This window comes from Globicephala melas, chromosome 3 (genome assembly GCF_963455315.2).
Source record: "Globicephala melas chromosome 3, mGloMel1.2, whole genome shotgun sequence".
NCBI classification, from domain to species: Eukaryota; Metazoa; Chordata; class Mammalia; order Artiodactyla; family Delphinidae; genus Globicephala; species Globicephala melas.
In genome coordinates this window covers 101,423,163-101,436,227 of record NC_083316.1, presented here as the reverse complement: position 1 = coordinate 101,436,227, position 13,065 = coordinate 101,423,163, and the positions used below count along the sequence as shown (strand labels likewise).

Below are 13,065 nucleotides of genomic sequence, written 5' to 3'. Positions count from 1 at the left end.
GATAAGCTTTTAGGTTGACAAACATGATTTCAGAATCAAGGATTTAATCAAACTTGTTAGTTTGAATTTGCATGTTTACAGTGTAATGAATCTCACATTATGTAATAGACACAAATTTTATATCTTATTAGCACTTATGTATTTTGAAACAGTATTGATACTTTATAAACTTATAACAAAATTTCCTCTCATGAATTTAAGCTAAAATACAATGATTTATGCAAGAACTGAAGTTATTACTGCTAAATATCACATATGAGAGGAAATTAGATTGTAGAATAACAGATAAGGAGGCTCTAGATGCTGATAGAATTATAATTCCATTTCTAGGTGGGATAAATGAGAAATTTCATGTCATTAGTTTTACAGTTGTAAAAACAAAAAAACCATGCCAACTAAGTTGATGACTTTTCATTAGCTGTGATGAGGTGATTTTAGAAGTAATAGTGTTGTTTTGGGGGGAAAATCCAGAGGAAGAGAGCCATGTGAAAATTTTACCATGTGAAAAAGTTTCTTAGTTTATGTCGACGATTTGTCAGATTTTTTTCTCACCTGAGATTATTCTCTGGCATTCAGCGATGGTTTACAATCCAGGTTTTCAGCCCTGGTGGATATCCTAAAGCAAAACAATGAGGTATATTGATGGCAGTTCCTAGTTCTTTTACAGCTACTATTTAAGGTCTGAGATTGTTCATATAAAAAGGTAACAATTAAATGGCATTTACTACATTTAAGTTCTGAACTAAGGCATCATCTATGCTACCACTGTATAGCTGAAACTGAGGCTAGAACAGATAGTGACTTGCTTAAGGTAACCCAGCATGTAAATTGGCAGAAGTAGGTCCCAAACTCTGATCTCTTTCCACTGGAGACCCTTAGTCTCATGCTTTGACCTCCCGTTTTCTAGAGTTTAAGGCTAAGTAGTGTTTTACACCACTGATAACCTTATATTTTGCTTGTTGTTGTTCATCTGTTTGCTAATATTCTTTGAGTATTGTCAATGTGGACATATTTATTAGACTGCTCAACAGAGGATATGTTAAATAACAACATTGGTATTGCATCAACAAAATTTTGACAGGGGTAAACTCTATAAAATTACGCGGCCAGTTTCCTCAATGAAGAGTTTCAAGGAAAAAAAAAAGTGGAGGCGAGTACCTACAGATTAAAAGTGGCAAGAGATAGATCAACCAAATACATTGTGTTTTGGAACTTGTCTGGGTCCTGATTTGAGCAAACCAACTGAAAAAAAATTATGAGACAATCAGGGAAATTTGAACAGTGTATATTTAATTGTATTAAGGAATTATTGTTAACTTTTAAGGTGTAATAATGCAATTGTGGTTAAGTATCTAATATTTTAAGATATTTTAAAAAATCTTTATCTTTTAGAGGTACATATTGAAAGAGATGAATTGATATGACCTTAGGGATTTCCTTCAAATCCCTGCTCCTCTGCAACAGATGAAGATGATTGGTCTTTAGTTGACAATTTCTGAAGCTGCGTTCTGAGTACCTGCTGGTTCATTATACTATTCTACCTACTTTTGAGTCTGTTTGACATTTTCTGCAAGGGAATGTATTGTTCAATGATGAACCCAAAGTAGATCACTACTTTGATATTATTTTGCATAATGCTTTCTATCAGGGAGGGCTCTGAAGGGGCCTGAAAGGGTCTTAGAAGTAGTGTGGTCTCCACATCCTCCTTTTCTTTGGGGCACAAAGCGGAGGTCGGGGTTGAGTGGGGGTGAAGGAGTGGAAATTATTCTCTCTTCCTCCTCCCTCCCACCTATCCCGCCCAAGATCGTTTCAAACTAGGTGCCCTCCGAAAGATTTCTAATGTTTTCTAAAATAAAGGCTGAAGTGTGTGGGGAAGAAGGGGTAGAAAGAGGAAAATGTCGGTTTACAGCTTTTAGATGCCTTCTTTATTCTGGTCTTGACTTTGCTCATTACTTTGTCGTCAGGGGGTAGAAGAACGTATACCTTTAATTCCCCGGCCCACGTGACAATGTTTTTGTTTTAGGGTAAATTTTACTGGACAGGAAATTCTCAGAGCGCTTACGTCACCGCCAACAGTTTACAGCAATTACCGTATTGACGCTACTTGTTTACAAAGCATGGAAACTTGAGCAGCCGCGCGAGGACAATTTTAGTTGATTTTAGAGTTCAGACTTAAATCATTATTTTTATGTGACTTAAATATTAAGCAGTGTTGACAATGAGGGCCTGAACAGAGCTAGTTTTTTTTTTTTTTTTTTTGTAATCTCTATTGATATATTTCCCAGGCTGTGTCTAGGGCGTAAAGCAGAGAACAAATCCACTTTCGTTTCTGGGGAACTTCCGGAAGCGTTTAACTGCAGTAGTGCGCCTGCGCAGTTGGTCTCCACCAAATTGCCTGCTTTCCTTCGTCCGGCTAGCAGGGGGCGCTGTGAGGTAATGGCTAGTCTTCTCCTCAGGCCTCTGGAACTTTGCGTAAAACGGTAGGAGGCGAAGCGGGCTGAGGGGCGTTCTATCCTCGACTGCCCTGGTCTCTATGACCCTTTGTCCTCCAGCCTCGCCCGGGCTGTGGGCCTGCGGGCCTGGTTGCTAGGTGGAAGCGGGGCGCGGCGGCGGCCGCGGCGGCTACCCGGGCGTTTAAAAAACTGCTACGCAGGCGGCAAAAGGTCCTCAGGCGGCGGACTCGCGTCTCCCTGGAAACAGGCCGGGCCGGGTGGCCGAACGGCTTTTGAGTCGGGGCCGGGTTGCGGGTGGACTGGCGGCCCGGGGCCGGGGAGCCGGGCGCGCTGCAGGCGGACCGCAGAGCGGGGTCCGGGTGTCCCGGGCCGCAGGCGGGTGGCGGGAGCCTCGGCGGGAGTCCAGCCGGGGGTCGCGGGCTGCCAGCCACTCAGCCGGGCTCCTTTTCCTCGCAGCAGACCCCGCCTGCGGGCCGCCGACCGCGACCATGGTCTCCAAGTCCGACCAACTGCTCATCGTCGTGTCCATCCTAGAAGGTGAGTGGCCCGGGACTTGGCGTTTGCGACTGCTGCTTCCTGAATTTTAACAGAGTAGTATGGGACCGAGGCTTTATTAACCTGAAAAACTCTGTCATCTTTGCTTGTGCCGTCCCCAGAGACTTCTTCAAAGTTGTACACAGTGAGGTCTATTGGCCAGTTGATTTAAAAATCCCCCAAGGGAGTGTGAGAGCTCTTAGGGATAGGTGATATTTAGCGTGACTAGCCGTAGACCCAGAGAATGTTGGAAAAACGATTTCCATCAGAGGCAGCACGTCGATGACGTATATTATGAGCCGAAAGTGTGCCTGGAAAGCACGTTCTGTTCAGCAATCTCCTGGTAGTACCATTGGTGAGAACTTTACTTTGACTCGAGTACACGTTTCCTGCATTTTCAGAAGTGTTGCGGTGGCTGTTCCCTTTACAGCTCTTGACGGGGGACGTAGAGGACTACAGTTGTCGAGAGGGTCTATTACACATGCCTCGAAGTTTGGTTTGTTGAATGAGTGACAGTTGTTTATTTGGAGACTCACTGAGTGTCAGGCACTGTGCTGGGAATGGAAGAGTAAAATAGTTCTGGTTCTAAAAGCTAAGGGAGTAGCATGGAGAACAATAAATAATTCAAATAATTCATCATGATGTGGAAGAGAGAATGACCACCTCTGTCTGGGGAAAAGCTGGGAAAGGTTTCCCAGAGGAAATGACATTTATTTGGGTCTTACAGGATGATTAGAAATTTGTCAGACGCAAAAAAAGGAAGGAAGGGCATTCCAGGCAAAGGGAAGAGCCAGTGGCGTGTTTAAGGTGTAGAAAAACAAGGCATGTTCTTTGATTGCTTGAATTCAGTGTGGTTGGAGAGCAGGTTGCAGGAAAGTGGAGGGTATAGGAGTTGATAGGTAAATTGAGGATAGGTTTTGAATAACATGACGCGAAGACGTCATCTTGAGTGGTGAGAGGAATGGCTGGGGACCCCTGCCCTGCCGTGGGAGGTATCTTGTGGAGGCCTGGCACCATTTGGGTGGTGAGAGGAAAGAAAACATTACAAACCCAAATTTTGAGTTTTGGGAGAGAAGACTGACCAGAAGCTTTAGTGTTGGGGCAGATTTAACTGTTAGGTTACTGACGTTTAAAGACATAGGACTGAAATCCCATTGTAATTTGGTGAACATAAGCTTTTGGACTTGGAACTGTGCGCATGCTATGAGGTAACAGAAATGTCAAGTGCTCTCTCCCTTCAAGGTTGTAGGGTTCTGTCTCCTTGGGGAGATCAAATTAATGTGCAGGACATATGTTGGGATGTAATATAAATAAAATAAAAATAAATGATACAGGCTGTAAATGCAGGTTTTGGAGGTGGGAGAGGATAATGGCTGAAGTGCCTTGAGTGGTAGGTAAGCTTTAGATAAGCGAGGATAGAAGAAAGTCATTCCGGGAGATTGGACAACCCAGGCCACTGTGGGATTGAGCATGGTGGGTGGAACAGTGAAGAGGTCAGCAAGGTGACCAGACCCAAGGAAGGTGAATATTCAGGAATATCGTGGTAAGAAATAAGCTTGTACAGATAGAGTGAATAGGCCTTGGAGGATCTTGAAAGCCAAGGAATTTAGGTTTAATGTTCTAAAAAATAGGGAGCCAGTGAAGTAGGAAAGAGATTTTTTGCAAATGTACTTTAGTAGCAGCTTGCAGGGAAGAGAACCTGGAGTCCGGAAGGTCAGTTAGGGGTTGTTACAAACATATCTAAAACTGGCCCACGGTCCTCCAAACTGTTCCTCCTCTTGTGTTTGTATTTTCATTCATTGTAACCACGCTGTTGCATCAAGCCGAGACCCTGGGAGTCATCGTCTTCCTGCATTCCCTCTCCATCCCCAACTTATACATGGTCACTGAGTGTTGATTTTATTTTTAAAATAATAGTACGTGCTTCATATAAACTTTTAAATGAATGAGTTTCCATTCTGGGTGTCTTGCTTTGGGGCCGTCATTATCCACCTAATCTACTGTAGTAATCGTCTCAGTAGTCTGTTTCATGAATGTTTTCTTTTCAGAAAACACTTAGTGTCCACCTTACTGTCTGGGGATAACCTTTCTGAAGTGCCAATCTAATTTTCTTAAAATCCTTCGGTGTGCTGAGGGGTAAGGTCTGTACTTAAGAGTGGCGTACATGGCCCTCTATGGTAGACCTGTTGCCTATCTTTTCAGCCTCATCTCCCCTCCTGCCATATGTTCATGTGTTCCCAGTCCTTCAACTATATTGAGCTGCTTGCAATTTCTTGACCACATTTCTAGAAATGCCCTTTATTCAAAATAAAATGATTGGGTTGCTACTATGAGCAAACTTTGGGCTATTTACTGGATTCCAAGGACGAAAATGACAGCGTTTCTGTTCTCAAGGTATTCATTGTCTTTGGGACGAGGCAGGGACCTGTTTGTTCTATTGCTTATCCTCTATTTTCAAGCTTATTGGAGGTTGTAGTTAGGATAGTCTGAAAATACAGGGTTTTTTGACATATATGAAATTCATTTGGGAAACTTAGTGATCTTTCAGAGCAGCTGAAAATGAGGTCCAGCGAGAGGCCTCCAATTAGTGCTAATTGGGAGAGCCACGCCATGTGTGGTAAGACTCTTAATAGGGAGTTTCAAATGAGAACATCAGGTTGAAACTCACAGGTTTGCAATCAGGCTCTTTCTGGCCAGCTTAATTCCTTACTAAGTGGCTTGTAGCAGGGTGAGTAGCAGCAGGGATGTATTTACTTAACAGTGGTTAAAACTCCCCTAACTGAAATCCCGCTCACCGAAATCCCCCTCACCAGACCTGGAAACATGTTGGCTGTAAGACTCTTAGTGCGTCTTTCTTAGTTTTTTAACTTTCTGTTTTCAGTGTTTTAAGTTTGTCTCTTTCCACTAGACCCTCAATTCCTCAAGAACAAGTACTCTGTTTTACTCTTTGCATCCCATTTTCTGGCGTATACCCGACTTTGAATATGCCTTCAACAAACTGTAAAGGAATGAGGTCAGGCAGTACAAATGGACAGTAATGTGTAGATAGAATATTTTAATATTTCTTGATAATATACAACATTGTCCTTGAAAATAACATGAATGAATAAATGTGTTTACTTTCCTTTGGCTAATTTGTAAGGTATTCTTAACTGTGTTAGCAGGAAAATTAAGATGCAGGTGAATTTGTTTTTGCTAATTTATTTCTCAACTCTCCAGATGATTTAACTGTTCTATATTAAGTACTGGTATCGTAATATCTAAAATTGGTGTAATCACATTTTTAACTCTTTAATTCAAATGTTATTAAGATCATTGCTGCTCACAGTGTGAACCAAGGACAACACCATGGACATCTCCTGGGATCTTGTTAGAAATACGGACTCTCTGGCCCACCCCAGACCTACTGAACCAGAATCTACATTTTAACAGGGTTCCTGGGTAATTCATTGCACATTAGTGTTAGAGAAGCACTAATTAATTATAGCTTTCAATTTGATAAATGTTTTTTATGAATCATGAATTTGAGTGTATCTGTGAGTATGTGCTAGTGAGGTAGTTTATGGACTATACAAGTCAACCACTGTTAACATATGTCAGTTTTTAAAACACATGTTAAATGATCGTATTTGATTTTTGTACACTTGTGGTTAACCTGTACAGTCTTTTTCTCTAGGTCGCCATTTCCCCAAACGTCCAAAACATATGCTTGTAGTAGAAGCAAAGTTTGATGGAGAACAGTTGGCTACTGATCCTGTGGACCATACTGACCAGCCAGAATTTGCTACTGAGTTAGCCTGGGAAATTGACAGGAAAGCACTTCATCAGCACAGGTGACTGTTATTTTCAACCTGTTTGGCTCTTTTTCAGTCTGTTATAAATAAATACATATATATCTCTAAGTAGATAATAGTAATATTTGTTGAGTGGTTTTTTAATGTGTCAGGAAATTTGTAAGTACTTTGCAACAGTAATTCATTTAAACATCAGACTAACCCTATGAAGTAGGTATTATTTCCCCTGTATTACAGATGAGAAAACTGAGGCCTAAGAGGTTAAGTAACTTGCCTTAAGTCAGTCAGTTGGACCGTGGTAGAGCCCAGCAGCCAGTTCAACTCCAGAGCTAAGCTTTTAACTACTACACTTAGCTTAGCTTGCTTTTTTCTTTCTTTTTTTTGCTAATGTCTGAGAGAATAAATATTCTAGAAGTGCCATCATGATGCCTACCCACTATTAAATGTGGGTTGGGATTCACTGTAATTTTTTTTTTTTTTTTGCGGTGCGCAGACCTCTCACTGTTGTGGCCTCTCCCGTTGCGGAGCACAGGCTCCGGACGCGCAGGCTTAGCGGCCATGGCTCACGGGCCCAGCTGCTCTGCGGCATGTGGGATCCTCCCGGACCGGGGCACGAGCCGGCGTCCCCTGCATTGGCAGGCGGACTCTCAACCAGTGCGCCACCAGGGAAGCCCCACTGTAATTTTTATTAATAAATTTATTGTATATTTTACCTGGCTTGCCAAGGAGATATATATATATATATATATATATATATGTGTGTGTGTAGTAATTATATGAGGTATTCTTTCTAATTTTACACTTGATTTTAGACCTTTAAATACTTTATTGGTATATAAAACATATTTAAAGTTATAGCTTCTTATTATTTCATGAACTATTACGACCAGAGCAGGCAAGAACACTAATACTTTTATTTTAAAAAGAATTGAAAATATGGTTCCTCTGGGGAACATAGAATCTCTTTAATATTTGTTCTTTCTTAGTACTAAATGAAATAAAAGTACCAAATTTAAAAAATGAAAGCAAGGAGAAATTTAATTTCTTCTGTTGTTAGATTAGTCCATGGATTTATTTGAAAGGGTATCAAATTCCTAGAGGATATTAGAATTTTGTATTTCATCTCAGTGACTTCTGTAATATCTGCTCAGACAGAGACTTGATATATTAGTGCCTGCCTTGGTGGTTGTGTATCTAATTGTGTTAGTGCAGAGTGGTACCACTCTGTATTTTGTAGACTGAGAAAATAACACAGATAAATTAAATATAGAAATGATGATCTTGTGCCAAGTGCAGGTTTCATAGTCATTCCATTAGATGACAGTGGTGGCAAAATCCAATCAGCTTACTATATGAGTGAGCCAGTATAGGGGTTCCAGACTCAAAAGAAGCCATGTTATACCAGTGAAGGTCATGCTTATATGACCTTATCATGTAGTAAATTGAATTGTTGTTAACTTAATTTTAATAATTTGTGATATTATGACATTTGATTCTTAAGTTTGTTTTGTTTTTTTAGCAACAAAAAGAGCTATAAGCATATACGCGTGTGTATTTGAAGCTTTATGTGTGTGTGACAGTCTAAGAAAGACAATTTAAAATGAATCTTGAAAATTCATGGTAATTTTTGACTTTAAAAGAGTTTTGTATGTTACAGAAGCTTGAGAAACATTGATCTAGATGTTAGCTTCTTCGATGAGAGACTAAAATTTTTGACATGTTTTGTATATTACTTTAGTTGGTGTATAGATAAGTAGACATAATTAATAATTACTCCAGTTGAAGAGTTTTTCAGAAAATATAGAATAGATATAGGTTATCCAACAAAATTATAATTGTCTTGATAGTAGTAGGCTGCTTTTTCAAAGCTAATAGAAAGTTCAGTATTAAGCAAAAGCGATTTTATTTATCACATAAATTGTTATGTTGCAGGCTACAGCGTACTCCTATCAAACTCCATTGTTTTGCCTTGGATCCTTTATCTTCAGCCAGGGAAACTATAGGTTACATTGTTCTAGACCTAAGAACTGCTCAAGAAACAAAGCAGGTATTGACCTTTTGATGTTTTGTTACTGATTATGTAAACAGTTGGTTATATTCAATAGATAACAGATTGATGGAAAGAACATGGAATATTGGACCTAATAGATAATGGGCTTGAGCCACTATGGTAGTTCTTAGTTCTTATGATGAATTTGATTTAGAAAATCCTGACCTTTTGGTCATTCTTTTGGCCGAGAACCATCTCTCTCAAAGAAACTTCTCTCTGAGTTCAAATCTGTGTTCAAGTTGCTATTACCTTTAACACGTTCAGCTCCTGCACTTCACCTTCAAAGGTGTACCTCTTTTAGAGTTCCTTGCTTCAGTGGATGGTCACCACCCTCCTACCAGTTAGGCGAGCTAGAAGTATAGAAGTCTTCCTTGACACGTCCCTTTCCTGGCCTCCTTCGCCACCCTTTGCAGTTGGTTTTCCCTCCTGATCCATCTGCTATTCTGCATTTTCACACTGCCATCTCAACTTAAGCCACTATCTGTGCTTCTTACCTTGGCTGTCTTAATAGTAGCCTTCTAACTGGTTTCCCTGCTTCCCGCTCCTTGCATTCCTTATGTAGTGGTTAGAGGAAGGGAATTTCTTGAAAGACACTTGTTATGTAAATAGTACTCCCACCACAGGAAGGAAGAACAACTCAGGGTCTTGATTCCTGTGCTTTTTGTTATTGAAAATGCTTCTTATGTCTTTTAAAATATCTTAGAACCTTTTTTGTGTGTTATTGACTTTAGAAATTCTAACTTTCAGTTTTTCCTAATGACTTTTTTCTGGTCCAACTTTCTTAAGAAAATAAAGTAAAAAAAAAATTTCTTTTAATTTAAAGTCCTCAATTGACTTGAATCTTAAATTAGGATTCTGTGAAGAAAAATTTACCTGTTACTAACATTTTTGGTACTGATAGCAATGATAGAGGCATACCTTGTTTTATAGCAGTTCACTTTATTGTGCTTCACAGATACTTTTTTTTTTTTTTTTTTTTTCTACACCAGTTGAAGGTTTGTGGCAACCCTATGTCAAGCAAATCTGTTGGGGCTGTTTTCCAGCAGCATTTGCTCACATTTTGGTAATTCTTGTAATGTTTCAAACATTTTCATTATTATATTTGTTACAGTGATCTGTGATCAGTGATCTCTGATGTTACTATTGTAAAAAGATTATGACTCACTGAAGGCTCAGATGATGGTTAGCATTTTTAGCAATAAAGTACTTTTTAAATAAGGTATGTACATTGTTTTTTTAGGCATGATGCTACTGCACACTTAATAGACTACAGGATAGTGTAAACATAACTTTTGTATGCACCAGGAAACCAAAAAATTTGTGTGACTTACTTTATTGCAATAGTCACTTTATTGTGGTGGTCTGGAACTGAACTTACAATATCTCCAAGGGTATGTTTGTATTTGCAAATGAGCCAGTCAACCTGGCCCAAATTTGGAATTATTCAAAAGAAACTGAACTGCTTTAAAAGAGGACTTGTTTCTCCTCCATCCTTAGGTACTCATCACCTCTCTGCCCCCAAGTTCTGAAAAAGGTTTTCCTTCTTTAAGCTTAGACCCTGATTACTTTTGCAGTTGCTTTGGTTAAAGAGAAGATAAATCCTTTCAGGAGGAGGATATCTGAGCTGAGATCATGCCTCTAAATGCTTTTGGTGTTCCTTTTCCCCTTGTCTAGTCCTTTAGGGCAGTTTGTCATCGTATTGGTGAACAAAGTTAAGGAGAATTTTTTTTTTTTTGCGGTACGCGGGCCTCTCACTGTTGTGGCCTCTCCCGTTGTGGAGCACAGGCTCCAGACGCTCAGGCTCAGCGGCCATGGCTCACGGGCCCAGCCGCTCCGCGGCCTGTGGGATCTTCCTGGACCGGGGCATGAACCTGTGTCCCCTGCATCGGCAGGCAGACTCTCCACCACTGTGCCACCAGGGAAGCCCCCAAGAAATTTTTTTAAATTATGTTAGTTTTGGGAAAACCAAATATTGTCTTGTTTAATGTCTTCTGTTTGCCAGCAGAAGAAATATTTGAAGTTGGATAGTAGAATATTTGAATTTCAAGATAAATTGATTCTTTATAAATAAACACAAACAGAAGAGCCTAGATTTATTTTTCTGAGTTAATAACAAAAATATATCATAAATCCTGTGAACAGCTAAAAATCTTCTTTTCCAGGCTTATACTTAAGATTAGAAAATATCTGTCATAAGAAATACAGCAACAAACTGAGTTTTTGCCTTTAAAAAAACTTGGTTGTGGATTTTTTTTAAATACCTGTGCGCTAGTTCACTCTGTTTTACTTACAAACATAATTTGAATATAAAGCTGCAGTTTTTGGTTTTGATCACTATAAGCACCAGTTCCTATGCCTTTATATTACAGTGGTCAGAGTAAGAATGCTGTTTACACGTATTGAAATGGTGCCCCTTCACTAATGATACACGTGGTCTTGGGCCATGAGATTTTGATATCGGTATTAGAATTCTTGAGGTGACCTTGCGGTTTGGGGGAGGAGGTGGCTATTCAGGTAATTTAGGATACCTCATTCTGTGAGAAACCCTTTCTATTTCAGTTTCAGTCAAATACATGGTTCATAACCCAGAACTCTACCATTAGACCTTACTTAAGTATTTTGTTAGTATTTTTATTAACACTAAGCTTTTCGTTTTCTGATTTGATATAAACAGAACAAAGCAGAAATGTGGCAGGCAGAAAACATATAACAGAAAAAGTGAAAAATTAGGGGTTAGGAATGGAAGGTTGATAGTCTTTGTTGTTGTTGTTATAAGGGATGAAGTGAGATTAGGGATATGAGTGAAGATAGAAAGAAATACACGTACTGGGTTTCCTCCTCTTTAATACATTATTACCTGTTGAAGCATAGGAGTAGAAACAAGGAAGGCAATCTAAACTTATACTTAATTTTTTCACGAGGAAATTCAGTTAGTTTCCTAAGCAGGATTAATTTCTTTTGAGGAAAATGTGGGGAAAGAAAATACTTTAAAAGAGGAGAAGGTACTGAGAAACTACAGGAAATATATTTAGAACCTTATAAAACATTTCCCACTACTGTATATTTCCTATTAACAATTAAGGAGTTTTGCTTTTATTTTGTTTTGTTGTTACTCTCTAGGCACCAAAATGGTACCAGTTGCTGAGTAATAAATACACCAAGTTCAAGTCTGAGATACAGATAAGCATTGCTTTGGAAACAGATACAAAGGCACCCGTGGATAGTTTTAAAGCAAAGGGAGCCCCTCCTCGAGATGGAAGAGGTTTGTACATCATCTGTAAGGTTATTCTCTGAGAAGTTACATCTGTGCACTAGAACTTGAGGAAGGGAGGGGAGGAGGTATTATAGGAAGATAAATGCAGGAGTGTAAACTGATCTTACTCTAGAGCAGCAGACAAACGTTGGGACATTGTTACACATGAACGCTTGTTGCTCTTATCTCTTGTTTACAAAAATTAGAAATAGGGAAAGATTGTCTTTTCTTTATTTGATATGTATAACAGAACAAAACAGAATTTTATATTGTTTATAAAAATAGCTATTTAGGAAAATTTTCTTCCTAGGATGAGTGCAGGATAGCCAAAAATGCTTATGCTGGTCTCTGTTAACTCAGCTTTAGTTTAAGAAAACCTTCATTTTTTTTCCCCTTTATTTTTAAATTAATAAACCTTTTTTTTTTAGAGCATTTTTAGGTTCACAGCAAAATTGAGTGGGAAGTACTAAGTGTTCCCAGATATCCACATACACACACAGTCCTCCCCACCACTATCAGCATCTCCCACCAGAGCGGTACATTTGTTGAAATCGATGAACCCACATTGACACATCATTATCACCCAGTATCCATAATTAATATTAGGGTTTGTCCTTGGTGTTGTACATTGTATAGGTTTTGACAAATGTGTAAGGACACATATCCATGATTGGCGTCTCCTACAGAATAGTTTCACTGCCCTGAAGATCCTCTATGTTCTGCTTGTTCATCCCTCCCGCCCCTCTGACCCTTGGCAACTACTGATCTTTTTACTATCTCCGTAGTTCTGCTTTTTTCAGAATGTTGTATTGTTGGAATCATGTAGCATGGAGCCTTTTCAGATAGGATTTTTTCACTTAGTAATATGCATTTAAGTTTCTTCTGTGTCTTTTTGTGGCATGATAGGTCATTTCTTTTTAGAGCTGAATAATATTCCATTGTTTGGATGTACCACTGTTTATTTAAACACTCAGCTACTGA

General features: G+C 39.3%; 1 protein-coding gene across 7 annotated transcripts in view; it reads left to right on the top strand.

Moving 5' to 3' along the window:
• Window positions 1–2,365: 2,365 nt before the first annotated feature.
• The window catches only part of CEP120 (centrosomal protein 120), a 79,248-nt gene continuing 68,548 nt past the window's right edge, over window positions 2,366–13,065 (top strand). For 2 of the 7 annotated variants that reach the window (XM_060296150.1, XM_030869780.2), the window contains exons 1-4: window positions 2,551–2,990; window positions 6,664–6,820; window positions 8,714–8,828; window positions 11,952–12,093. In XM_060296150.1, the coding sequence (XP_060152133.1) occupies window positions 2,942–2,990; window positions 6,664–6,820; window positions 8,714–8,828; window positions 11,952–12,093 (463 nt within the window). In that variant the 5' untranslated portion in view covers window positions 2,551–2,941. Of the gene's footprint in view, window positions 2,434–2,546; window positions 2,991–6,663; window positions 6,821–8,713; window positions 8,829–11,951; window positions 12,094–13,065 lie in introns of those variants that run through there. The other 5 variants (XM_060296149.2, XM_030869782.3, XM_030869781.2 and 2 more) reach the window with 5 other exon arrangements.